The sequence below is a fragment of the Neomonachus schauinslandi genome, chromosome 9 (genome assembly GCF_002201575.2).
Source record: "Neomonachus schauinslandi chromosome 9, ASM220157v2, whole genome shotgun sequence".
In the NCBI taxonomy this organism is placed as follows: domain Eukaryota; kingdom Metazoa; phylum Chordata; class Mammalia; order Carnivora; family Phocidae; genus Neomonachus; species Neomonachus schauinslandi.
In genome coordinates, this window is record NC_058411.1 from 22,349,096 (window position 1) to 22,376,393 (window position 27,298).

Consider the following 27,298-nt stretch of genomic DNA (forward strand, 5'->3'; position numbering starts at 1 on the left):
TTTATGAACATCAAAGCAGGACTTTAATTACACCCTATTAAATGTATTCCTTTTTTGTTTCATAACAGCATTCCAACCTGATAAGAAAATGCTCTAGGTCTTTTGTCTTTTGAGGAGACACATTACTTTATGTCATCTGCACATTTGATAAACATATCTTTGTGCCTTTATTCAAGACCCTGAAAAATGTACAGAATAGGATTATGTGGTGGCTTCATAATATCCACAAATTCTTTGAAATTCCTTACTGTAAGAGATGGAGCTTGATTCTCCAACCTTGCATGTGGGCTCAACTTAGTGACTCAATTCTATAGAATAGGGTATGTTGGAAGTGACAGTGTGTGTCTTGAGAGACTAGATCAAAAAAAAGCACTGTGACTTCTAATTTTCTCTCCCTCCCTCCCTCCTTTTCCCTCTCCCTTTCAATACCCACTCCAGGGAAGCTAGTGTTATATCATAAGGACACTTAAATCCTTTGGAGAGAATAACATGTCAAGGACCTGAGGCCACCAGATCCTCCATGCCTAGGTAAGTCTTGAGATGACTGCAGCCCCAGTTGCTATCTTGATGTCAGCTCGTCAGACACCTTGAGCCAGATCCCTCAACAAAGCTGCTACTAAATCTTGACCTACAGAAAATACAGTATCTATTTGTTGTTTTAAGCCACTAAATTTTGGGGTAATTTGTTACACAACAACAGATACAGGGAAACTAGAAAGCTTCATCTGAGTGTTTCAGCTCAACCAGAGGCAGATCTCCTTAAGATGCTGTTATAGCTCTCTTTATACTATTTCAGGGAAATGAAGATACACTGTGTCCATAACATGCATCTCATCTGTGATTTATTAATGCCATCCAAAGAGCATTAGCCGAGTTCCATGAGACTTGCTTGGATGAGCCCATGCTAGTCCTTAGCCATTATCAGATTCTTTGTTAAATATGGTTAAATGCATTACAGTTTTTCTGTTAAATAAAAACACTTGAGAATTTTTATGTTATCAGTCTCAAGTTGAAGAGATTCATCCTTTTATATAATGTAAAATTTGGAACACTTTTCCCAAACTAGTTTTCTATTCTGACTAAGCAAACATTCACAGGGGCTTGGGTTCAATTCCTTAAGCATCTGGGAAATTATTCATGTAAGACCCAGAGATCTGAGCTCCTTTGAGAAACTGTTACCATTTGCTCAGCAAAAGGTGGACTGGATTTTCCTATTTATTTTGTTTATACCAGCCTTTACATTCTGAGGGAGGACGTGCTGGTGACAGATGAAGATGTGTGAGGTGAAGGAGTGGGGATGAAGGGGAGTCCACATAACCACTGAGGTCCCCCTAAGCAAATGTTTTTTATGTTTTATAATTAAAAAGCAGTTTCTGGGTTTCTGGGAGTAGAGTTCTTTGGAACTCACAGTTTGTATTTTGAGAGAAGGAGTCTACAATTTTAAGAAAAGGAGTCTATAATTTTAAGTTTTACAGATTTCAAAGATTATCTAAGAAATATAGTTTCCTTATTTTAATGTTTCTCAAACTTCTCACTTACAACATCATTAGAAATAGGACTCCTAGCATAAGCAAGCATCAGGGAGTAGAGATTTTAAAGATAACCCTCCCCCATCAAAGGTATTAATTAAAGAATTGTCTGTACTCCTATTTGTTTGATTATATGGCATCTCCAACGCTTTTCAAAAAATGAACCAGTTGGCAGCCACGCATCATTTAGTGCAAGATTCAAAGGTCAGATATACACTACTACAATGTGGTACAAGAATCAAAATTTTCCAGTGAAGAGATGACCTCAGGGAATGCAGCAGTTGTAGTATATCTTGAATTCATACAATGCCTCGTTAACTCTTCTTGGCAAATTAATTCAAATTGATTTGTTTGTGAGAATTGCAGCATGGCCTCAAATCTGGCTACAAAGGAGATCAGAGAAAATGTCTAGAGAAAAGTAGAGATCAGCAAGGGGCTGTTTTTATAGCATAACTATCTTTGTTAAAAAGAAAAAAAGAAAAAAGAAGATAAGCAAAGGAAAAAAATGAAATGAAGAACACAGGCTATATAAATAAAACTCATTTCATAAATAACACCTATATATCACAAATACTCAAAACAAAGGCAGATAAAGTATTTGAAAGTATCCAAAGGGAATATAAAAACAAGATTGAAGTTCTTAAAAAATGCACATTTAATTTTTAAAAAGGTAATTAACTCAATTTAAGCAAAGTGATATGACATGTTGAGAAGAAAAAAAAAAAAAAAGAAGGCCATGTGATATGGCAGTTAGAGCCAAGATTAATTCCAAAATGTCATATCTTAAAAGAGAGGGGAGGGCAATTCCTCAGTGAAAGCCATTAGTTTACAACTTCACACTGAGTCCTGAATTTAGGGTTGAGAGGGAGAAAGTTTAAGAGGGAAATATAATTATAGCTGCCACAACATTTCCCAAGCTTTCTGCCAAAGCCTTCTGCAAAACAGCTACCTAATCCTATCCCGATATCCATGCCCCTTTGCAACGAGACTTCGTCACTCCTCCCGTCAGAGGTTGAGTCTACTTTTCCACCCCTTGATTCGGGGTTGGCTCTGAGACTTGCTTTGTCTGGCACCAGGCATATTAGCAAATGGGATGTAAGTGGAGGTCTGAACAGTGCTCGCCCTCTCATGCTGCTGAGACCTGAGATTGCCATTACCAAGAATGCCAAAACCAGTCTCGGCTCCTGGAAGATGAGAGATCCCAAGAAGAGAGACCCCAGCCATCTAAGCCACTTAGCCAGCTCAGCTGAGGCCGCAGACCTGTAAGTGAGGCCATCAAGACCATCTCTAGCTCCATCCAAGCCAGCCTGGAACAGATAAAACACCTATGCGACCCACAAAAACATGAGCCAATAAATAACAAAGGTTTGGAGTGATTTTGTTATGCAGCATATATTCAATGATACAGCCAGGGAGTTGGGAAATCCAAGAAGGACTGGGAAGCAGAGATTCGGTAAATGAAGCGGTCTCCTGTGTGAGGGTTTCCATCAAGAACCAACAGGAAGTGGGGGAGGTGCTCAGCTGCTACCTATGGAGTCAGAGGAGCTTGTGGTGATGAAAGTCTTCAGGGTCCTGGAATGAAGACAGGGAGGCACGGGCCCCTGTTACCTATCCTTGGTCCTCTTCTTCATTCTTAAGAGAGAATGATCAAATTCAAGGAAAGGGATGCAATAAGGCATCTCCTCAGAGGAGGGGGACAGATCAGGGCTGAGGGAGCTGGGACAGGGCAGGAAAACCAGAAAGGGACTGATACTTCTCTGGTCTCCATTTCTGGACTTGGACTAGGTTAAGGGTGGGAGAGTGGTGGGGTTGACTCCAGAGGTAATAAGGAGTAGAGCTAATAAGGGGCCACTCAGCTACTTGTGTGACTTCCTGCCATCACTATTCAAAAGAGTGGTGGACAGAGGCTTGTAAGAAAAGAAACCCCTACCCACCAATGGATATTTTTTACTCCTTAAAGGATTCCATGGGGAATCCAGAAGGACTGCCTTTTTTTTTTTCTGAGCTAATACTACCTTTACTCTCATCCCTTACTCCAACCTTCTAACCAAACCAAACCATTGATGTTCCTGTAGGATATGAATAATCACTGATTATGAACGAATAGGCTTACTTAGGCTTAGAATAGAAAGATATGCTCCACTAGACTCCCTACTAATACAAAACAATAAAAACAAAGCAAAACACTGAATTGAAGACCAAAACCAGATAAAAAAACATTCCCACCTTGCAACTTTGTGTTTTAAAAAGCACGTGCTGCCTCTTCAACTCCTTTTAAAGCTTATGGATCAGCAAGAAATAGCCTTTAGAAACTCACTGAGGAGAGTTTAGAAATCATTTTTCTGGGACTTAATAACTGGTATCAGAATTGTATTACATTAGCAGGTGAATGGCAGTTGGACTGTAGAGAAAAGCATCAAAAATGATCAAAATCCAAGGGGTTAAACAAAGAGTAAGGACAACTAACATCTAAATGTTTTGAGTGACAACTCGAATGACACGTATTTGTCAATAATTAGAAATAGGTCACGTTTTAAGTCATGACTCAAATATTAGTTCATATTGTAAATGTGATCACCAGAATAGCAATTTAAAAAAATAGGTTTTTTTTTTTTTTTACACTTTTAAGAAAGAAGTCAACAATTACATAAAATTATCCACATATTTAAAATACTTACCTAAAACCTAGACTCCTCTATCCTGCAATTGAGTATCAGTTCTTGTGGGCATGTTTTTTTTGTTGTTGTTTTGATATAAAAATATAATCACCTTAGAAGATTAAAAAACATCTTTTTACACCATTCTACTTCCACAATCCACTTTCCAACACATAGTGACATGAAATATCGACACATTTTATGTGGTCAAGAATGGTCATGAAATTGATGACTGCTGCTACTTCAAGCAGAGGCAGCTGTTCCAACTCCAATAAATCATCAAGTTATTACCTTTGAAAGTTTAAATGATTACCAAAGTTCTTATAACATCTGAAAACCTACAAATTTGAGATATGTTAATAAAATATTAATGACTCTCCCTTCTTTTATTTAATATAAAATATTAAATAGCATGATACTAAATCTCAGCTATCTGATAACTATGTCTAAAGATCTTTAGGCTATTTTATGCTTAAATATATTTATTTGTTCTGGGACAAATGCAATGTTTTTAGTATTTACCCATTGATATGTGTGTGTGTGTGTGTGTGTGTGTGTGTGTATCCTGTACATATAGAATTTATAAATATCTCAAAGGAAATAATGCCTTCATACAGTCTCCATAGACGCTTGTGCCTTTCCACAAGAAATAGCTCCTAGATATCTGTAAGAAATAAATATCTTGGATTTAAAGAAATGACTGAGAATAATTTCAAATGACATCCCTAATGATAATGGAGTTGAACAAAAAAACTTTTCCAGCCAGAGAGGAGAATCAGACAGGTCTATTTTCTTGATAGAAGAAAGGCAAACTGTATCAGCTGTAACATTTCAAATTATACTAGTCAAATTAGAGTAATCTGTTTTCTGTAGAAATTTCTGAACCAACCAGGGAAATGTACCAGATGATCTAGTATTATCACCATTCTAATTGCTAAGTTCCTTTGAATTTTAGTCTTTCAGAAACCCTACTTTTATCTTTGCAATAATGATCTAAGAGATTAGAAGAAGGCCTTCGAGTGACTTGATTTGCCTACTCAAGTTCATGCAGTGTCTACTGATGCCTCATTGCTGTCTTATCAAAAAGCACTTAGAACATTAATAAGTATAAGGCACAGTTAGGACAGGAGATGAGGCAGGTGAGAGAAGAACATGTACTTTTCTTGGTTTTATGTTTTCATTCCTCATTATCAGGGATGGTGGCTTATTTAAATCCCACTGAAGTCCTTACAAGTGTTTCGACTTCTGAACAGGGACTGCAATTTCCCATCTAACCAAATTCAAAGGATGCTGTCCAAAGATGTACCTCATTTTTTTTTTCTTTCAAAGATTTACTTCTGAGTGTGACTCAGAAAGGAGAACCTAGACACAGTGAGTACTAAAGAAATAGATTTCCTCCTTACTTTTCCTGTTTGATATAAATATGCTCTGATTGAATAATGGTCCAAATCCTATTTATTATTCAATTCCTAGCACAGGAATTTGTAGAGATGGATACTTAATACTTTTACAGACAAATCTGAATGGTTTCTGTTCACAAAAGAATGCAGATACTAGGGTTGCTTCTGTCCCTAGAGGTTGGCTGTGACAATTGGGATTTTAGCGGTTATTACACATTTAAAAGGCACTGAGGTTTGAACATACATAATTACTGCTCAAACTCTTGACCTTTCTAGTCAGCAGTTTGCTTGTTCTAAGCAGCTGGGGTGTGTGTGTAGGGGGGAGTGGCACAAATCAAAGGATCAAAGCCACAAGCAAGAGGATCAAGGTACGCTTATATTGATTATTCTAATTGGCCAGGAAAAATTAAAGCAACTGTAACCTGACAGAATGATGCAGCTATATAATTATGCAGCCACAGAATGAGCTGGATTTACTGGCTAAAAAGTTCATTAATGTTTTGGCCTAAGTGTTTCTTGGTGACATCTACAACTACTACTGCATTTCAACCAAATCACTGGAAGGTTGGTTTGGAACAAGTGTTGAGGATGAAATGTGTACAACTACTGAGGATGGGGATAAGGCTAGAGAATTGTCATAAAGGTCTGGGATTAGGGTTGGTCAGGACTCCGAGTCAACGGGTGGACATAGCACCTGGCTCAGTTCAGTTGCCTTACTTCCAGAACAGATCTATTAAGAATATTTCAAAATTCCCTTTATGAACCTCCTTGGAACTCAAAATTCTCTGAGGTCTTAGTAGAAGAAAGTCACAAAATGAAGCAAACCTATTAGATTTCACTTGGTTTATCTCCTATAGGAGATCTCAATTGCCTGCTGGGAGCAATATCTTCTTTTCCATGTATTACCTTCCTTTTTTTTCCCCCCCCTTCTCTGGAGGTCCAGCTCCACACTCATCAAACAAAAAATTCAGTAAAATTCCAGCTATTCATTTTGAAAGTCTAAAAGCATTTTGGTTCTATTTAAGTTTGTACTTCACTTATATAAATTCTTATTTTATTTGAAACAGTCAACATCTCACAACAGTTTTATATAGGTTTGAAAATGAACTACTAAGTATTTCTAAACCTTGGCTGTCTGAGAAGATTTTAGATTTATTTTTACTTTACATACATATCTATGTCAGATTTATATTTATTTTTTTTAACTTTCACGGATGCCTGAATGTTCTTTTTTTTCTTCTACCATTTTGACTAAGTATACTGGGAAATTCTCTCTTCTGGACATACAGAGAATCATCTCAGGAATGTAAAAATAATTTAATAAAATAAGACTTAATTGTTTCAACAAAATTTTCCCAGTAAAAATCTCAATAGCTATTCATTATAAAAACTTGTTATTTTCTGATTACTTTTAAAATGAACTTAAGTATATTTAATGTTTGTAAAGGATACTCTTGACCTTGGTATATACTATGTTATGTATATGCAGACAATGAAGTCAGAAGCTTGCAATAATTTCAGTACAGTTGTGCAGTTTAACATTTATTGAACAACTGCTATATTGCCACTTTGACTCAAAAAAAAAAAAAGAGGTGGGGGAGTAATTAATAGCTCTGTCACTGTGACCACTTTGCTTAGGCTCTAGAAAGACATCACCAAGTCTGGTGGTGTATACTTTCTACTCTGGTGGTGGAAAATTTGACCTTAGACTGAAAACTTTGTCACATTCAATACTGAGCTCAGTAAAATGTGGAGGGGCTGCTATTTTTTATAAATAAAATCTGGTCTTCCTTAGTTTGATTTTTATTTAAAAACTTTATTTTTTTAAATTTTTAAAAAAGATTTTATTTATTTGTCAGAGAGACAGCACAAGCAGGTGGAATAGCAGGGAGAGGGAGAGGGAGAAGCAGGCTCCCTGCTGAGCAAGGAGCCTGATGTGGGACTCGATCCCAGGACCCTGGGATCATGACCTGAGCCGAAGGCAGATGCTTAACCAACAGAGCCACCCAGGCATCCCTAAAAACTTATTTTAAACTTCTGCATGCTTGTGCATATATATACACCTATAAAAACTCATAACCTGGTACTTTTTCCTTTAATAAATAGGAACAGATTCTAAAATCTCTAAAACTCAACAGCAAGAAGTAGGCTGGGCCACATCTAAGAAGAGTCGGCCCTCGAATAGCAGATCAATGGCCAGAAACAGAGTGGAAGCACAAGTAGGAAGCTCCTAACAGCCGGTTAGGGGCAACCAATGCCAAGAAAATGAAGAGAAGTTTCTCTGGGACTCAGAAAATGGATAAGATATGTCAGTGAGCAGGCAGAAGAAAAGGTAAATGTTAAGAAGTCAGTTGGCGGGAATGCAAGCTGGTGCAGCCACTCTGGAAAACAGTGTGGAGGTTCCTCAGAAAGTTGAAAATAGAGCTACCCTACGACCCAGCAATTGCACTACTGGGCATTTATCCCAAAGATACAAATGTAAGGATCCGAAGGGGTACATGCACCCCGATGTTTATAGCAGCAATGTCCACAATAGCCAAACTATGGAAAGAGCCAAGATGTCCATCAACAGATGAATGGATAAAGAAGATGTGGTATATATATACAATGGAATATTATGCCATCATCAAAAGGAATGAAATCTTGCCATTTGCAACGATGTGGATGGAACTAGAGGGTATTATGCTGAGCGAAATAAGTCAGAGAAAGACATGTATCATATGATCTCACTGATATGAGGAATTCTTAATCTCAGGAAACAAACTGAGGGTTGCTGGAGTGGGAGGGATGGGGTGACTGGGTGATAGACACTGGGGAGGGTATGTGCTATGGTAAGCACTGTGAATTGTATAAGACTGTTGAATCACAGACCTGTACCTCTGAAACAAATAATACATTATATGTTAAAAAAAAAAAAAAGAAGAAGAAGATAGCAGGAAGGGAAAAATGAAGGGGGGGAAATAGGAGGGGGAGATGAACCATGAGAGACTATGGACTCTGAGAAACTGAAGGTTCTAGAGGGGAGGGGGGTGGGGGGATGGGTTAGCCTGGTGATGGGTATTAAAGAGGATACGTACTGAATGGAGCACTGGGTATTATACGCAAACAACGAATCATGGAACACTACATCAAAAACTAATGATGTAATGTATGGTGATTAACGTAACATAATAATAAATAAATAAATAAATATACGCCCATCAAAAAAAAAATAAAGAAGTCAGTTGGCACCTTTATGCAGAGGGGCTACAGAGAATAGGCTAGGGCAGCTGAGCCAGTGGCTAATACAAAACCCATAAATTCAAAAGAAAAGTTTGCAACTTCCCTAAGGAGTGAGCGAGAAAGCATGTATTTGGATCACCACCATTTACAATTACAAGTAGAAGTAACAGAACTAGAGAAATATTAAGGCTTTCAGTTTGTTATTTTCAAATCCTGCTCTAAGCAATGTGTGGCATAACATAAATGAAGGTAGAACTGAATCTATGTCTTTGGTGTTCAGATAGGAAAGCAGTGTATGGTTGGATTTTTGTTTAAGTACAGGTACATGGATTGCCTGTCCCACCTGTGTATTTCTTTATTCTGAATTAACCTCACCAGTGGGTCTATGCTACTCTACCTAACAATACTGTTCTCTGTGTCTCTCAGATTTAACTCATCTGTGTAGAGATTATCTTGCTCCCTTTATTCTTAACAGAGATAAGACAATCCAAAAAATAAAGCTAATGGATCAGTAAAAACAGAGCTGTAGGCTTCAAAAGACACATGATCTAGACCGAAGGCCCCCTAACAACAACCGATGGGTAAATATGGCTTATCGTAGTTTCTTTTTGTAAATTGTTTTATTAGAACACAGCAGTGCCCATTCATATATGTATTGTTTATGGCTGTTTTTGCACAACAGCAGAGTTAAATAATTTCAACAAAGACCTCATAAGTTGCAGAGCCTATAATTTTTATTATTTGGTCTTCTAGAGAAGAAGTTTCTTTAAATGAAGATTTTAAGGGGAGAGGGTATGCCTGGCTGGCTCAGTTGGAAGGGCATGTGACTCTTGATCTTGGGATTGTGACTTGGAGCACCACATTGGGTATAGAGATTACTTAAATAAAAAAATTTTTAAATGAAGATATCACTTGCTAGTTGTATGACACTGGAGAGTATGTTAGTTATTCTTACTCTTACTCTTGTATATTACTCTGAGATTCAGTTGCCTCATCTCCAAAATGGGAATAATAATAGAATCACTTTCTAGGATGCTGTGAGGATCCAATGTGATGATCCATGAGCCTGATACAAAATAAGTACTGTGTCAGTGTTGCATCTTACTAACATTACTCCCCTAAAATCCTTTATTCAAGGATATGTTGTAATACCCTCATTCCTTGTCCAGGATATACAGCTCTCAAACACTTGTAGGCATTTGGAATAAAGATTTCACCATTGAACTCTGAGGAAAACCACATTTCAATAATGTGATTAAAATGAAAACAAATTTAGTTTAATTAGACATTGAGACTGGCAACTGTGCATCGGGCAGAAACACATTTCTAGTAAATGTTTAATAATGTGATTACAGAGTGTACTGCATGCACTGGGATGTGGGAAACAATAGTAAATTTGCATGTGAATTTACCTCTGTCAACCAAATAATTCTGAGCTCTTTATACAATATGAACAGGAGTATCCTGGGAAGCAGATGGAAAAGTGGGGTGGCCAAAGGAGAGACGGGTGTAGGAACAAACAAATCTAGGGAGAATCCCAGTGTTGACACTTTATGGCCCTGTGACTACAACTGATGTGCCCCAACCCCCTGAGCCTTGGTTTCTTTTTCTTCTTTAAAAAAAAAAAAAAGAAAGAAAAAGATTTTATTTATTTATTTGACAGAGAAAAAGGGAGAGCTCACAAGTAGGCAGAGTTGCAGGCAGAGGCAGAGGGAGAAGCAGGCTCCCCACTGAGCAGGGAGCCTGATGTGGGGCTCGATCCTAGGACCCCTGGGATCATGACCTGAGCCGAAGGCAGATGCTTAACCGGCTGAGCCACCCAGGTGCCCCTGGTTTATTCTGTAAAATAAAGAGATGAATACTTCTCCCCTGTAACCATGGGGCAGATGACATGAACGGAAAGAAGGTATGAACAATGCCTGCACATTAGTTCCTTCGGTGTGAAAGGTGAAGGTTGTCATGTCACAGGTTATGCTTCTGTATGTCTAGATAGGGGAGCAGAGTTTGTTAGTACTGTCCCAGAGAACAGAAGGTCACAGCCCAAATCCACCCCAGGCCATTCCCGTCTGGCTTTCAGGCTCCATCAGACACTTACGTGGGCCACTGAACCCAGATTTTATCTGAATGACAGCACCTTCTTACGCTATCTGGAACCGCAGGTACAACACGGGGTACTGCACAGGAACACTAAATTTGCCTTCCAAGAGATACAGGCTCGAGTTCCAGGTATTCCTGTACTAGTTTATGATGCTGGGAGAGCTAATCTCATAAGCATCCCTGTTTCCATGTATAAGATGAGGGTAAGAATAGTGTCTACCTCTCAGGGCTATTTTAAAGATTTAATGTAAGAACTTAGTGCACTGCCTGGCGCTTAATATCTGCACAATAAAATTTAAGTATTAAAACTATCTCGCTTGTGTACATGCACTTCTCTTTCATTAGACTATAGGATCCTTAAGGGCAGGGGTTTTGTTTTATTTCCCATCATGGACCCATCATTTAGCATGGATTCATAGGCAAAGTGGATTTTAAATTAACATTTGTGGAATGGCTGAATGAATGAATGCCTAACGAGATTACTCAAACTCACCCCATTGTTGAGGATGGGGGATTAGCAATATCTTTTCTTAATAAAAGGCAACATCGGTTAGTAAAGAGATTTCTGAAGTGCTTCTGCTATTTGAAAGTGCAATATAAATTTTTTTCTGGCCCATTATCAACTCATTTCCATCATATGCTTTGATATAACCTTTAGCTTTGGGCTTGAATGGTCATTTTCCACTTACACACCTAAATCCCCAAGTGTTCTTATGCAGCACGGTGTATCAATCGCCGGCATATGGCAAAACCTTCAAACTAGGCCAACACCGAGCCTTACCATAAGTCTATAAAAGTACCATGCGAAAAACAATGTATCTCATAAAACAAACTAAATTATCAGTGGGAATCAAATCCAGTCCACATTAACTCCATGAACTGAAAATTAGAAGTGTCTCTTTGTCCTTGACTCATTGTCTCTTTTCTCCTCTGACCCTCCTTTACCCCTTCTTTAGCCTGCCAGGGTATTGACAGGGATTTCAGAGGAGTGGAAGGTCTTTATCTCTTTGAGATGAGCTGCAATATGATTACAATCGATTGAGTGATTTACAGTTTAGAGCGCCTTTCATTACCCTCTGTGCTTTATAGAATTATAAATGACATACTGTATGTGAATATATATTATTATTATTATTGGATATTTATGCACCACCTTTCTGTAAGAAGCTAAATGTCCTTTTTAGACTTTAAATAACTACAGGGACCCTGCAACCTTGTACAAAACTTAAACTGAAGAGATTGAATTTGGAAACTTTTCCTATAAACACAGCTATACTCCTGGACAGGTTCTGAGGACATCTGATGTCCATCTAACTCTGGGGCAGAATGAAAACAGTACAGGGTAATTGCATTTTATGATTAGGATAATAATTCTGAATTTTAATAGTTAAGATAAATTTTACAGGCCAGAATTTCTATTTACTGTCTAAACTGGAGCTTCTCTGTGACAACAGGAAAAATAAAATGCAATTCACTTAGCTAGCTTTGAAATTATGCAATGTTTGATGAGTGTTTTAATTTGAAAGAATTTGTGTTAATTAGATGCCTTGCATAGAGTGAGATGTCATTAGTATTTTTCTGTCACATTAATTTCAAATGAGTATAATTTAAAAACCACATGAAAGGTGACCACACTGTATATCTCATCTTGAAAGTGTTAGATTTGGTTTAATATATACATATACTCATTATTCATAGAAATTAAGAAATCCTTTTCCTTACATTTCTAGTTAAATAGTGCCTAGGAGTGACCCTCGATTTTCTCATTACTTATTTCACTGAGTCCCTAGACTATAATATGTATACTTTTTAACATATGGTTAAATAAATAATCATCATGTGCCTTTTGTTAAATTCTACCTTCCCCTCTAAATCCCAAGGTAGTCTATTAACAATGAGAAAAGCATAAACTAGGACCCAACTCTAAGATGTGTATCTCATAAAGTCCTATAGAAGTTTCCAGAAACATTATTCTTTTGATGACCAACTCTCATATCAAAAGCAGTCCTATTCACAAATGAGTTCTAGATAAATAATGTCTTTAGTTACTATAATTGCTGTCATATTATCTGATGTAAATCTTCATAATGATAACAAACTCCTTTGTGTGTTATTTAATTATATTATAAATAACCTTGAGTCATGTGTTGGCTTAATGTCTCAGGGACATGTGTCTTGTGTCCATGTGCCATGCGTTTATGAGTCCCTTTTCCCTCTATCCCAAACGTTCTTCTCTCTTCCATAGGGTATGTGTGTGTGTGTGCGTGTGTGTGTATAAACACATATGTGTATATAAACTTGTGTGTATGTATTCTTGTCTTTTTGTCTTCTAGGTGGTTAGGTTTAATTTAAGCATTAGCTAGAAGACCACAGTTTGTCTTGAAATGCTTATCACCCTCTAAGAGACATTTATAGGGACAGAAAGGCTCCAGGACTGATAGCAGTAATTGTATTTAACTTGTAAGATACAAAGCTATTTATCTTGTGGCTGGGAATTCACAGACGAGAAAGAAGGGTTGCCTGATAAAAATTAAAGAAAAAAATACTATGCAACACTCTCCCATCTCAACACTCTCCCATCCCCCAAGACCATTAAATGGTAAAAGAGACTTTCATCTAATAAAGCGCTTCCCATCCACGTAGATACAGTGCTAGAAGATAAAAGAGAATTGTGAAAAGAAAGAAGCTGCCAAAGTCCCATAGGTCGAACCAAAGATGTAGAGGAAGGCCAATGTCATAAATGCACAGGGAAGTGCTAACTTGTAACTTGGCAGAAACTAGAGATTTAACTTGAAAGAAAAATTCTGTGAGCCAGGCAAGTGCCTAAGATCTCTGAATGGCTCCTAATCTGTAAAATGGGAATAAAACTAACATCAACCTCAAGGGTTTGTACCAAGGGTAGATAAAATGTTGTACATGAAGTGGGAAGTATGTAGTAAATGCTCAGAAAGGGTAGCTATCACCATCAGGATGATTTTGGTTAGGATGGTGGCATCTGCCATTGCTACCTCTCTGGGATAACAATCCTATGCATCAAGTGGGGTGATTATCCCCATGTTGTTATAATGACAACATACATTAGATAAGTTCAGAAGGTATATGGAGGTAAATGCTCATTAATTTATTAACGATGTAAATAGAGATTTATATTATATAAAACAAATAAAAGGAAGAAAGACACAGTATGTTCTAGTCCTGTGCTGTCCAATACTGACCACCAGCTACCACCCTCATAGTGCTGGCCTGAAGACTGCATGAAAAAAAATATATTTAAATCTTCTGTGCCTAGGACATAATAATTGCACAATAAAATAAATTCTCAGGATTGCCTGGGTGGCTCAGTCAGTTGAGTGTCTGTCTTTGGCTCAGGTCATGATCCCGGGGTCCTGGGATCGAGCCCCGTGTTGGGCTCCCTGATCAGCGGGGAGTCTGCTTCTTTCTCTCCCTCTGCTCCCCCACACTTGTGCTCTCTCCCTTTCTCTCTATCAAGTAAATAAATAAAATCTTTAAAAAAAAAATAAATTTTCAGGACCTCAGTCATATCAGCCACATCACAAGTATAGCTACAGATGACTAGTGGCTACCATGTTGGACAGCGCTGCTAGTCAGTCTGAAAGGAGAAACACAATTTTAGCTTTCTAAATATCAGCACTTCTCAAACCTAGCTGCATAGAGAATCACCATGGGAGCTTTTTAAAACTACTGATGCCTGGACCAATGCTTCTCAAATTTGACACTACACATGAATCGCCTGAGTATCTTGTTAAAATGCAGATTCTGATTCAGTAGGTCTGGGGTGAGGCCCAAGATGCCCCATTTTTAACAAGCTCCCAGGTGATGCTGATGCTGCTGATCCATGGACCACACCCCAGACCAATTAGATTACCTGTGCCTGGGGCCTGAGAACTGGCAGTTTATTTAAAGTTCCCAGGAGAATCTCGTTTGTAGCCAAGTTCAAGAACACGGCTTCATAAATAATAATATATATATATATACACACACAGATATATATACATATATATCCACTGAAAAGATTTTTTGTAAACATCTTTTTGCCAAAGACCAACCCCAGCAAGTTGAAAGTCCCTTGGAAGCAGAAACTCACTTACTTGTGAATCCTAATTCATTCCTGACAAGCTGGACTATTTAGCAAAGTCCTCAGGATGTCCTGGTTTGATTGATTAATTGATATATTCTGTGACCAAATGTTTGAAGAACTTATTTATAAGATGGTTTTAAAATGGACTTAGCAATGTTCAAACACATTCATTAAGTCAGCCTTTCTCTTGTTGCTGTTACAGCTCTACTGTCTTGAAAACAGGTTCAAATACAGCTTTTCCTCTTGATTGTATTTATATTTATTATTCTCCTTGCAGGACTTTACTATATATGCTTTTTTCTTTTTTACCTCCCTCCAGTTGAACTGAAAGTAACACTAGTCCTGAACGGATGAACGAGCAAGTAGATGGGGCTTGTTTTAATGTGTGCTTCAAATCTGGCCAGGCCTCAAATGTTTGCAGGCAAAGACAGAAAGAAAAAGGAACGAAAACCTCCTGGGTAGGAATCAATGAAAACCCAAGACCTGAGAAATTTCAGCATCATGTCAAGTACAAAGACTTGTTTTTAACCCTTCAAAATCTCAATAATCTAAGATGAGATGTGGACAAATAAATCTCTCCTATTGCATTTTGAACATCACTAAGCATTATAGCAATGTTTTTTGCTCTCAGTACCTATAAAGACAAGATTATGTGGAATTGGACACATTCAAATACAGCTAATAAGTTTTCTCATCTACTGGCCTAGAAAGAGAGCCACTTCTCCAACCCTTTCGTGTTCTGAGCTGGGTGGTCAGACAGCATTCAAGCTCAGGTCATCAGGAGCATTTTATTGACCAGAAAAGGGGAATCCAAGCAAGAGCCCTTCAAATGAGTTGGTATGCAATATCAAGAAAAAAAGAAAAACAATTGAGACCCTGCTCTCCTCAGCACCATCTGCAGTGGGAAGATGTAAAGTCCTACACACCAGAGCTTCTTGTCAGCCTTCATTTTCCAGGAAGCCCGTCTCTGGCCTGAAAAGCCTCTATGGCACCACGCTCGGGGTTCTAGTAGGGCTGGTGACACAGCCAGCCACCCAGCCATGGCAGAGAGGATCTTGAACACTCCCAGTCAGCTCAGCCTCCCAGAGGACTGAGAGCTGGGACTAAAATTAATTCCTCATGCTGAAGTCACCTTTCACCTCCCCTCGCTTGTCGCCACCACTGCATTATGTCAAGACAGTAATCAGAGACTTTATAAGGAACATTTGTTAGTGCCCGGATGCCAGCTCTGGGCTGATTCTTCTTTTACTTCCCTCTCCTGCTCCTTAGCCTTTCTATTTTCAGGTTCAAAGAAAGAAGTTGCTTTTGAGTTCTATACCCAGAATTAAGCGATGTAAGATCCCAATAGCCATAGAACTACTTTCGTTTGGATCCTTCCTGATTTACAAAGAGCCAATGCTACATGCCCTGTGCCCAGCTGGTTTCTAAATATTTCACAGTGGGATTTTTAGTAAAGCCACATAAAATCCTATGAATGTCCATGAGAAGATTCTGGAGTTGACCCATTCATCCTGATACACAGACACCTGTTGAGCAGGAACAATTCCCTGAGAGCATGCCCTCAAAATGAGATAACTCATGTAAATATTCTGTAGAAGCTACTCCATATTTCTTTACTGTTTAAACATTAGCAATAGACAAGTAGCACAACCCAACTCCTTTTCATAGTTGCTATACTTATCACTATCAATAAAAGAGGATAGCCTGGAAAAAGAATACATCCCTTTTGTGGAAATTGTGTCAAGCTTGCCTGACCAGATGTCTTTGTTCTCTGATGCCCAGATACAGGGTGTATTTTAATCTTATAGTTTAATATAAATTAAACATTGCCAGATTGCTCTAATGGTGCTTTAAATTTAGTTAAGTGGATCCTTTCAGTAGCACAGGGAAGCAGGAGGGAGAGAAAATAAGGTATCCAAAGGTCAAAAGGTGACCATTCCTAAGAAGTCTTGGAAGACTGGAATATAAAACTAGGTTGGGGGCACCTGGGTGACTCAGTCAGTGAAGAGTCCAACTCTTGATTTTGGCTCAGGTCATGATCTCAGGGTCATGAGATTGAGGAGCCCCACATCAGGCTCTGCGCTGGGCATGGAACCTGTGTAAGATTCTTTCTCTCTCCCTCTCCTTCTGCCCCTCCTCCTAGCCTCCCCCGACCCCGCCACTCTTGCTCACTTATGCTCTCTCTCAAAAATAAATTAATTTATAAAACTAGATTGTTCCAAATAAACATTTATCCTTTAAAAAAATAAGAAAAAATAAAAATAAAACTAGAATGTTGGACTTTCCATTACCACTTTCCAATCTAGGCAATGAAGTATGATGATGACTACTTCAAATACTCAGTATTCTTTCAATTGCCTCATGGAAGCACATTACTGTAGTTGTTAGAAGGACAGCTTGGACTCAATAGAAATGAGCCTTTTAGCACAGCTAAAAAAAAAGAAACTTTTCTTTTTAAAAGGATTTTCGACTCCACATCTCACAATAACCACCTTTGTGTGGTTACGGGTACTGACCTATGTAATAGATACTTTAAAAAAAAAGGAATAAGTTTAAGATTACACAAGAAGAGAGATGCTCATTTCTATCCATGCACTTTTCAAAATATCCCCCAATTTCTGGGGGAACAAGAGTGGAAGTTGTGCCCAGTTGAGAACAGGAGAATATGGTCTTAGTTCTGTCATAGTAAACATGTGATCTTAGGAAAAACACAGCATCTTCCTGCGTCTCTTTTTAAATTTGAAATGGAGAATAAGAATGTCCACCCTACCTAATTTGTGGGCTGTTTAGTGGTCACAGTGAAGTCATCTGTATGAGTGAAGACGTCATAGTAAAACAACGCTACCCAAATATTTGGTCATTCTCATAGCTAACATTGATTATTGACTTAATTAACATTTTACATACATTCATTCAATCTACACATTAGTCCTGGAAAGTCAGTATTAACACAACCCCCTTTTATAGACCAGTAAACAGAGGTTGGGAGGTTAAATAGCTTGTCTCAAGTTACTGAGGGGAAACTGGATCCCACAAATAAGAAGAATATATACTTAAAGAACTAAGAAAAAAGAGTAAAAGGTGAGAATTTGGGGAGAAAGAATATATTTTTAAAGCATTAGAGTAATCATCAAAAAAGAAAAATCAAGAGTGTTAGAAATTCTTGCAGTCATTTTATGGTATACTGTTGTATTTTGAATTGCATATGGGGAGAGGCACCAAATCATTTAGCTCTTAGGGCCTTTCAAGGTTTTAATCCAGCCTGTCTTAGAGCTGATGGCACCAAGATACCAATTCCAGTCAGGTGACTCCAAAGCCCATATTTATAACTGCTCTACTGCATCTTGCTCTGTAATAATAATACTTATTATAACTAAGTAACCATTGCCAATAGTTACTAGTAATAAGCATTTTCAGTGGTAAGCAATGCCATTCAAGAAAAGTTTATTCTGTTTTGAAAACATAGTAAGCAACCTATAATCTGGATCTCAAGATACAAAGAGAAAGGCACACAGCGAGAGTCACTGGTTTTCTTACTGTGGCTTTTAAATGACCATTAAAGAGTCTTCAGCAAACTCGTGGGTTCTATATCATCTCAGGGCAAGGGGTTAACATCAGTTTAGAAATCTTTGAAATTCCTAATAGAAACACAACAAACCCTATAGCAGCATTAGCAGGGCCAGTGATAACATGCATGGAGAGAGAGAGTGAGTTTTCTGATAATCAGATGAACAGCTTTTAAGATCTTAGGCTATTTGGATTCCCATGCCCACCCACCCCCCAGAGTTTAAGCACGGAACATTTAAAAATCAGGTCTATTAGTGTCTAGCAAATTTGGATGATGATAAGAATTCATAGTAGCTGCTAACACCTCTGGCTCTCTTCAAAGGCTCAAAGATAAATGCATAAAGTCATTTTTGTGCCTTAATCTGAGAAGTACTAAGTGTATGACAAGAGACTCCCAGCAAAGGCTGAGCTGGATATTGTATGGAGACTGAGATGGTAGATAAATGGGTAGGCAGGGCTTTTCATATCAATAGCTTAGGAGTCTTGTACATATGCTTTTTGTAGATGCTCCCATAATCCTTAAACCAGGCACAGGAAGACTCTGGTTTTTCGGGGGGGGGGGGGCAGTAGCACAATTACTTCTGATTGGCTTTTAAAGAAAATTAATGATGAATTAGGCATGAAAATTACAGCCTTCAAGTCATTCAAAATTCTTGGGCCACAAATAAGCAAATTTACTTTATGTATTTCTCCCAAGTGTGATGATTATTAGCTAAACAGCTCTTAAAAACTTCTGAAAATGTGCTTTGGGCTTCCTCATCTCTGTGCTCACTTCACTATTAAGGAAGTGAGAGGACAGCAGTAAGAGAATTATGGGGAGTTTGAAGCGTAGGAGAGAGAGAGAGGGTGAAACATAGCATCATGCCCACATTAGTGAAAAGTTCAATATTCTGAGCTAGTCTCTTGCATCCACCAAGTGATAATGCAACTGTGGAACAAAGGCCCTTAGCCAAAGTATTTTCCCTTCCATTCCTGGAACTTTTTTGATCAGGGTTCAGGGCTCTTTTGCTAAGAGAAGTGAGAGATGAGAGGGAAAGCTAAAGGATGATTTGAATGACCTCTTTAAAATAAGGCAACTTTCCTCCCATTGCCCTTGATTTGGCCATCTGGCTCTGGGAGTTTGCTGGCAAATGCTCCTTGACCATCAAATTTAAACAGATGATTAACCCCTCTCCCTCCCACACCAGCATGCTTGTTATTAAAATGCCTCCTAGGACCGATCTCTGAATATCAAGGCAGGCTTAGTATAAATGAAAGAAAAAAATGGGCAAAGTCAACCAAATGAATGAAACCCCACCCTTCGCTTCTCTCTCATCATTACCTTGACTTGATGTTCATCACTTTAAGTTTAGTAAACTTCCTTTCATAGTCTTTCTGAAATCTCTGACCATCTGTACCTTCAACCTCACCTGCCTAAATGGCACCACAGAGTCCAGATAACAAAGGGATTATTCTGTGATTATGGACGATAGCTCACGGTGGAGATGGCACCCCTTCCTTCCACTGGTCATCATTTGCAATGCCCTGGAAAGCCTACAGCCATTGTCTTTAGTATGAGCCAGTCAGGCAGTACTGGTCAGGTTGACAAAAAGTATTCAGTGCATAGTTAGTAAGTCTCCAGAAGCTCCCTATGCTGACCCAAGCCCTAACATGATAACTCATCTTGTCCTACAAAAAAAAAAAAAAAAAAAAAAAAAAAAAAAAAAAAACATGAATGATGTGCTTAGTATTCAGTGTTTTATGATTTGGTGACAGTCATGAAAAAGTTGCCACTTAGGAGTAAGAATGGGAGAGCCGAAGAGAGTCTGTGGTCACTGAGAGTACAACACGTACCTGTGGGATAATGTTCATTCACTGGCCAGTTGTCCACCTGGAGGGTGGCATTGCCGCCATTCCTGGTGAAGCGCACCACATGATATTTACCATCATTGACGGGAGTTCTCTCCTCCTTGATAGAGATGTCAACTGTGCCAATATTGAAGACAACTCCGATTTTCCCCTGTTCCTGTGATAAAGAAACACAAACGGCATAGTTAGCACCAACCACAAGGTGTTCTCCCTTTATAGTGGGTCCTCCAACTAGCAATAAATCTGTAGGTACCCAGAGGGAGCTGGCAGCATGAAGGTCACAACAGTATCCTACATTTCTCCATGGGCTTTCATCCTGAACATAGAAACCAATGGCATAAAGCCACCCAGATTGCTCTCATGGGCTGCCCTGCACAGCTTACATCATTTGCTTGCTCTCCACAGATAGCTAAGCTGGAAACCACAGAACTACCTAAGAGCCGTGTAGTGACACTGCAAAGTGCATTTCTGTGAGAGCAATGAGGCCTATTTTCTAGGAGAGGTAATTAGACCCTGGACCCTAGATCGCCTCACAATTTAGATTTAGGATTAAAGAAGAAATATAAGCATATTTGCACATTTTGGGGGGTGATCAAGGCCAAGGGAAGGGGTACAATGAATGATGAGGTGGCAATGGCAGAGGGGCTAGCATCATGGATCAACACCCAAGGACACGCTGTGCAGGTCTCAAACCCATAGAAAATGTATCCTCAGTAGAGGTCAGTGAAACTGAGCTGGGTTTTCAGAGTCAGATGGCTGCCACTCTTCCCACACGTGTAGCCCTATTCCTATGGCTCATCCAAAGAGGGCTGGAACATTCAGTGCTATAGCTTTATGCCACGTAGCACACGAGAACCCAGTGGCCCAGAAAGAGACTTCTGGGAGGAAAAATACAATGAATGCCAGAAGAGAAATACCACGGCAATGAAGGTGATGATTATGGTGAAGGTAGAGGCGATGACATCATCTACCTCCTGAAAGTGCCCAGAAGCACTGAAACATAAATAATGCTATTAAAACTCTTACTCTTCTCCTCCAGTCATTGGTTATGACTAAGAGTTAGAATTAGTATTCACAATGAGACACAAAACAAGAGTAACCTTACTGGTCAGATATAATCAGTTTCTGCCAACCTCCTAGGAAGGTATCACAGCATGCAGGATGTCAGGAGGGATGGGTGAGGAGAGAAGGAGACAACTTTCTCCATTTTTCTAGTTGTGTGACTTCTTGGCTAAGCAATAGGTTGGACATTCAAGGACAATAAAATTTAGTGGTAACTCTGATGTTCTATTTGTCCACATAGTCTCTGTTATCCTCTCTGTTCTTATTCAAGAAGTAGAAGGAGAATAAAAAGAAGGAGGAGGAGGAGGACAGGGAAGAGGAGGAGGAGGGGGAGAAGGATAAGAAAAAGAAAGATATGAAGAAAGAAGCCCAGAAGTCATATAAACTAAGTGTAGGAAAGATTTCATAGAAACTCAGATTTAGTAATTGGGTTCATTCATTTATAAATAAAAATTCATTCAATACATAAATATGATATTTATGAAGCACCAATTGTGCTTAAAGTCAGTAAATTAAGACTTCTGATGAGATTTTAGGCACTGGTTTCCAGATAATTTGGTACACTTCACTTCTTTTTTCAAAAGACAGGCTTTCTTCATCTTGCTAATTTTCCTTTAGTATGCAAACACATCTTATTCCCAATAAAAGAATGGACAAGTACCCAGGAGTCTTGATTTTAGAAAGTAGGCGTCTAAGCTAAGAAAGGCTGCTTTTGGCATGCAGGAATGCTCTGATATGGGGTGGACATCGCTGTCTCCTTTGTGCCCGGACAGCATAGCATGCAATGTAAAATGATGTCTGCAATTCCCATGTTCTGTTCTCTACGAAAAGGAATGCAGGTGCCTCCCCAAATGGGGACTAAATGTACTTATGATTTCGTAAATCCCTGTTTATTGTGACACTGTGTTCTCAGGGTTTTTTTTCTTTCCCCACCCCTACATCTCCAGCCCTAAACAAAGCACTTAGCATTAAAATGGAGAAATGAAACTGATGATCGGTTCTTTTGCATCTTTCATGCCCATAATTAATAATGTGATGATCCATTTTATTCTTTCTCCTTAATTCTCTGGGAATTCAGAAATGGTATTATGATTTTCCTGCTTCCCCCTACTTAAAGCGTTGGCATTCATGTCTAAGGGTGTGTGTGTGTGTGTGTGTGTGTGTGTGTGCACCTACTCATCCTTAGGCCTAGATAAGCAAGGCTATAGTAACCTGCATCATAACCTGTTTAGCAGAATGAGGGAACCGGAAGAGTTAAGAAACCATGACCGCAGACACCATTACTCCTCTGCTCACCCCACAGATGTGGGCTGTTTATTGCACCACTGTTCTTCAATGAGAAACCACTATATAAATCCTGGATGCACAGAAAGGGCTGCTGGCGATTCAATTCGCCTCTGAGTCACTAATTAATCATGGATGGAGAACAGTTTTAGGTAGAGAGAGGGGACCTTTAAACCAGCAGTAGCATCGGGCGGTTCTGGCTCAGTGAGTTGGCTGATCAGTGAGATATATTCTTGGGCAGATTTTCTGCAAGATCCATAATAGATTCAGGGGAAGAAAAGATTTAATCTCTGCCAGAATAAATATTTGGTCCTTATCGGAGGCGCCACACATTTGGCACGGCAATCACTGCTTCGGAGACATCTTTTTAATCCTGCTAGCGCTACGGCCAATGTCAGTGGAGACCCCTACCCAGATGAAGCATTGTGTTTCCCCACAGCGGGACATGTGGCTGTGCTAGACCTCAGATGCGGTCTCTTTACTTGCGGTAATAAGATTTCATTGCTGCAACCTCCTTGTCATTTGTCATGGGACCACAGTGGCATTATAATCTGTGGCTAACTGCTTTGTCTCAGTTCATTATAAGTCTTACGGCAAGTACCCATAGACTTGCCTAGGCTTGAATCCCTGACGCTCAGCTGCCATGAAAATAAACTCGGCTGGCTCAGGTGTCCAGAGAGGAGATGATTTGAGGGATAAAAAGCACTGGCTTTGGAAACAGCCCTGACTGACCTTTGGGCAAGTCACTTAACTTTTCTGAACCCTTTCTTAATAATACATGATGGGGACAGGATACCAGCTCCCCAGACTTCCTAGGGCCGTTATAAGGCTAAAATGATGTGATTATAATGATTCGTATGATAGCACTTTATAATATAAATAAATAAAATATTATTCAAGTAAAAGGGATAAATGGAGATCAGGAGAAGGGACAATCCAAACATTTGGCCATATGTCACATACCTGTGAGCACTGGAGAAGTTAACTTGTTCAATAGGATAAACACGGTTTTAGCATGGCATGGTTCAAATAATACCTCTCTCTGGCTCTGAAAACCCAATGACCTTGGGCAGGTTATTTAACTTCTGATTTCCCTACTATAAAAGGATCTGTGGATGAAGGGAAAAGCGAATTGCTACCTTTGAAGCTTGTTGCGAGGATTTTAGGAGAATACATACGTGTGAAACTCCCACAGCACATGGCTCTGCTTACTTTGGGACTAAAATAAATGTCAGTCATCTTTTTGCTTTCTATCCCCTCATTAGTATAGTTGAAAGTGGTGGTGTGAACTAAGGGCTGGCTGGTTTGGCGATAGTGTCATCAAGAAATATTGTAAAAATAAATGTAAATTTTAGCAAACAGAACATTAAAAAAACAACATTTGCACGGTTGAGTTCCTGTCACAATTTGGTAGTTGCTCTCTCTTCACATTCCTCGGTATCTTCTAGAAGCCTTTCCAAGGCAAGCAAGTATAGCTGCAAAAACAGCATGACCATAAATTTTAATAACTCCACACCCATCACCACTAAAGTTGCTACCAAAGGCAATCACTTCAATCCATGTTCTTCCTTGATATTAAAAACACAGACAAGTGGTAAATCAGAAGACATTACCAAAGAGTCCTCAAGTGCAATAAAAAAAAAAAGTCTGTTAAAAAAAAAAAACAAGACTGAATGGCACAAGAAAACAGCTGTTTGTAAATAGCCAGTAAATCCATTCTTCATCAATAATGACTGTTTACGAGCCCACCTGGTTCCTCAAATTAGTCCAGCTCCAGCTTTCTGACCTTCCATCAGCCACATGACAGTTATTGCTGTGGAGGTGACCCATGAGATACTACTAACACCAGTGTTAGATTTCAGAAGCAGAGATGCACAAGGGCAAGAAAAATCCTCAGGAATAAAGACCTCCCTGCAGGCAATCTCTTCATTCATTCCACCGTGCCCCCTGGGAAGGCAAAATGCACCATCCACTATTTTAGACAATTGCAGCTGACAGAAACAGAACTGGGACTCTCAAAGTTATGCCTGGGAGACGTGCAAAGGAAGCAGTTCTCAATATCTTGACTTCTAGGATTCCCACAGAATCTGGGAGTTCAGTGCTAGGCAATAATACAGGATGAACAACAGGTGTGTGATCCTACTTGGGGCCAGACACTGCCAGGTCTGGCATGCCTGTTCCAAAGTCTGGGTCACAACAAATAAAACAATCAGTGGCAGCATTTACTACATTTTTCTAGTTTCCCCCCATTGTTGGCTCATAGTAAGAGAGGATTTCTTAGGTCCCCTTGTGATGTGTAGGGCCAAGAGACCAGTGCTGACCAATAAATTAGGTGTCACTCCTGAGCCATGCATTAAACTGCTGGTGTGAGACCAACCAGAGTTCTCCCACTGGCTCTCAACCACTGTATCCAGCAAATTCCTGGCAGTGGCTTCTTTGTCAGCCTGGGTCATTGAGCGAGGCTGGCAACAAGCCAACTCGCAACGGACATGGCAAATGAGAAACAAAGCTTGCTTGTTTTATGCCACCAAATATTGAAGCTGCTTGTTACGCAGTGTAATCCAGACTACCTTGAAGAGCAGAGTAGGTGCTTGGCAGGTATGTTTTAATAGAACAATTTTGGAATTCTTAAAATTACCCTCCAGATTTTATAGACTAAAAAAGATGGAGATTCACAGAAGGGGGAATTCACACAACTAATAGAAGATGCATTTAAGATTAGAATTCAGGTCTGTCTGGCTTTAAAACCCATGGATTTTCCACCATGTTATGTTTCAGTCACATTTATTACATGTTGCAATTGAGTTATTTATATAAGTCACTGTATACATCACATATTATATACTTTATGTTTGCCTAACTTGCCTAACCTGTCTACCTAATCTAACTATGGGTATCTCAAATGTAGGGATACCAACAGGTGCTCAGTTAACGTTTATTAAATTAAAGGAAAAGAGAATGAATGAATAGGGAATTAGAATGCACGGTTCTGGTAGAAAAAAAATTGTGTTGGTAAGTTTTTATACCATGGGAGGTTAAAAAGGATTTGAATAGTATATGATAATGAAGAGAACTGTTCATCCATATCCACATTTTTTTGCAATAAATCTTAATCAAAACATATAATCTCACTGTGCTTTATGTATGCAATCAATAAAAAAAGATGAGGTATGATTTTGATTCATCAGATAATTTTGGCTGAGGGAGAATTTTATTGAAGTTCTTTAGGGTAAAACACTCTTGTGTTTAGTAGAACACAGTATGGACACTTTTCGTGGCCAGTCACTGTCTTTCAGTGAAGATCATCAGGCCATTCTTTCAATGTTATGGTCTCCTTGTTCTAGACTCAAGATAATTGTTAGCTAATAAGCAGGGAGTATGTACTTTCTGTGTGCAGAGTTGTGCACTATTGAAAGAGTCAAGAGATATAAGAGACCAGGTCTCTCTCTCAAGAAGTCTAAGCCCATCAGGAATTATCCAAACTGACAAGACTTCAGCTATGAAGGCTGGAGATGGTTTGGGCTTTCACTATCATCCCAGGCCCCTTCCCTTGGGGTGGGGCGGGGGAAGGACTGTGATAAGAAGGGCAAGGCAGAAGAAAAATGTCTGCTCTAGGTTCCAGAAGACTTTGTGATTTAGAATCAGAAGACCTGAGCCCAGTCAAGCTCCACATCTTATTGTCCAGGTAATCTTGAGCAGGTCATTCAACTATCTATACAAAAAAAAAAAAAAGAGAGAGAACAAGACAATAATAGTAACACCTGTGTTAAATGGAATTTAAGAGAAATGAATAAAATCTTGGCAAATTCTGAAGTGCTCTTCAAAGGACGATGTAAAAATGATGTCAATGGTGGGGGTGAGGATGGTGGGGACAGCTGGGTGACAGAGAAAGACTGTGACAGAAGATGAATGAGTCAGAGGCTTTTGCACACATCCTATAGGATACCACTCTATTTAAAATGACTGTCTCCCATTCAAGATCATCAACTCTAGAATCTGTACAGATTGTCCCTAGAAAATTCATGTTAAATGGCTTGGAAACAAATTCTATTTTCCTAAATCTGCACAGGTCTCAGTGACCTTTGCACCCACCCAGCAACACTGCATCCACCTCTCCACCTCCAGCTGTGCCCCTCCTGTTGTTGTGCTGAAGTCTGGTTGCGGGAGATCAATCAATTAAAGCGGATTAGATCCATGGACTGAATTACTAACAGAGGGCCAAGAGAGATAAGATTGATAAATAGCTCAAGACAGCTCCATCTCTAACTCCAAGCAAAGAAAAAAAATAAAATAAGAGCAAGCATGGATGACAGCTCAGGACAACGGGAACTCTGACCTGAATGGGGGAGTCAAGGAAGGACAAGACAGCCAGTGAGAGTAAATAAGATGCAAGGCAGAACCAGTGGTCTAATAGTCAGTGGTCACAAATGGCATCCCGAGTCACCATGTCCCTCAAATGCACTCTGAACATTCACTTCTAATCCACAGACCCCAGTGTCATACCAGTTGGGGTAGTTTGGCAGTTAAGTCTGA

The 27,298-nt window shown here is 39.2% G+C and overlaps 1 protein-coding gene across 8 annotated transcripts in view; it reads right to left on the reverse strand.

Moving 5' to 3' along the window:
• Positions 1–27,298, reverse strand: part of NRXN3 (neurexin 3) — a 1,459,332-nt gene that overhangs the window by 157,999 nt on the left and 1,274,035 nt on the right. For all 8 annotated transcript variants that reach the window (XM_021679606.2, XM_044918184.1, XM_021679607.2 and 5 more), the window contains one exon: positions 20,405–20,576. In XM_021679606.2, the coding sequence (XP_021535281.1) occupies positions 20,405–20,576 (172 nt within the window). The remainder of the gene's footprint in view (positions 1–20,404; positions 20,577–27,298) is intronic.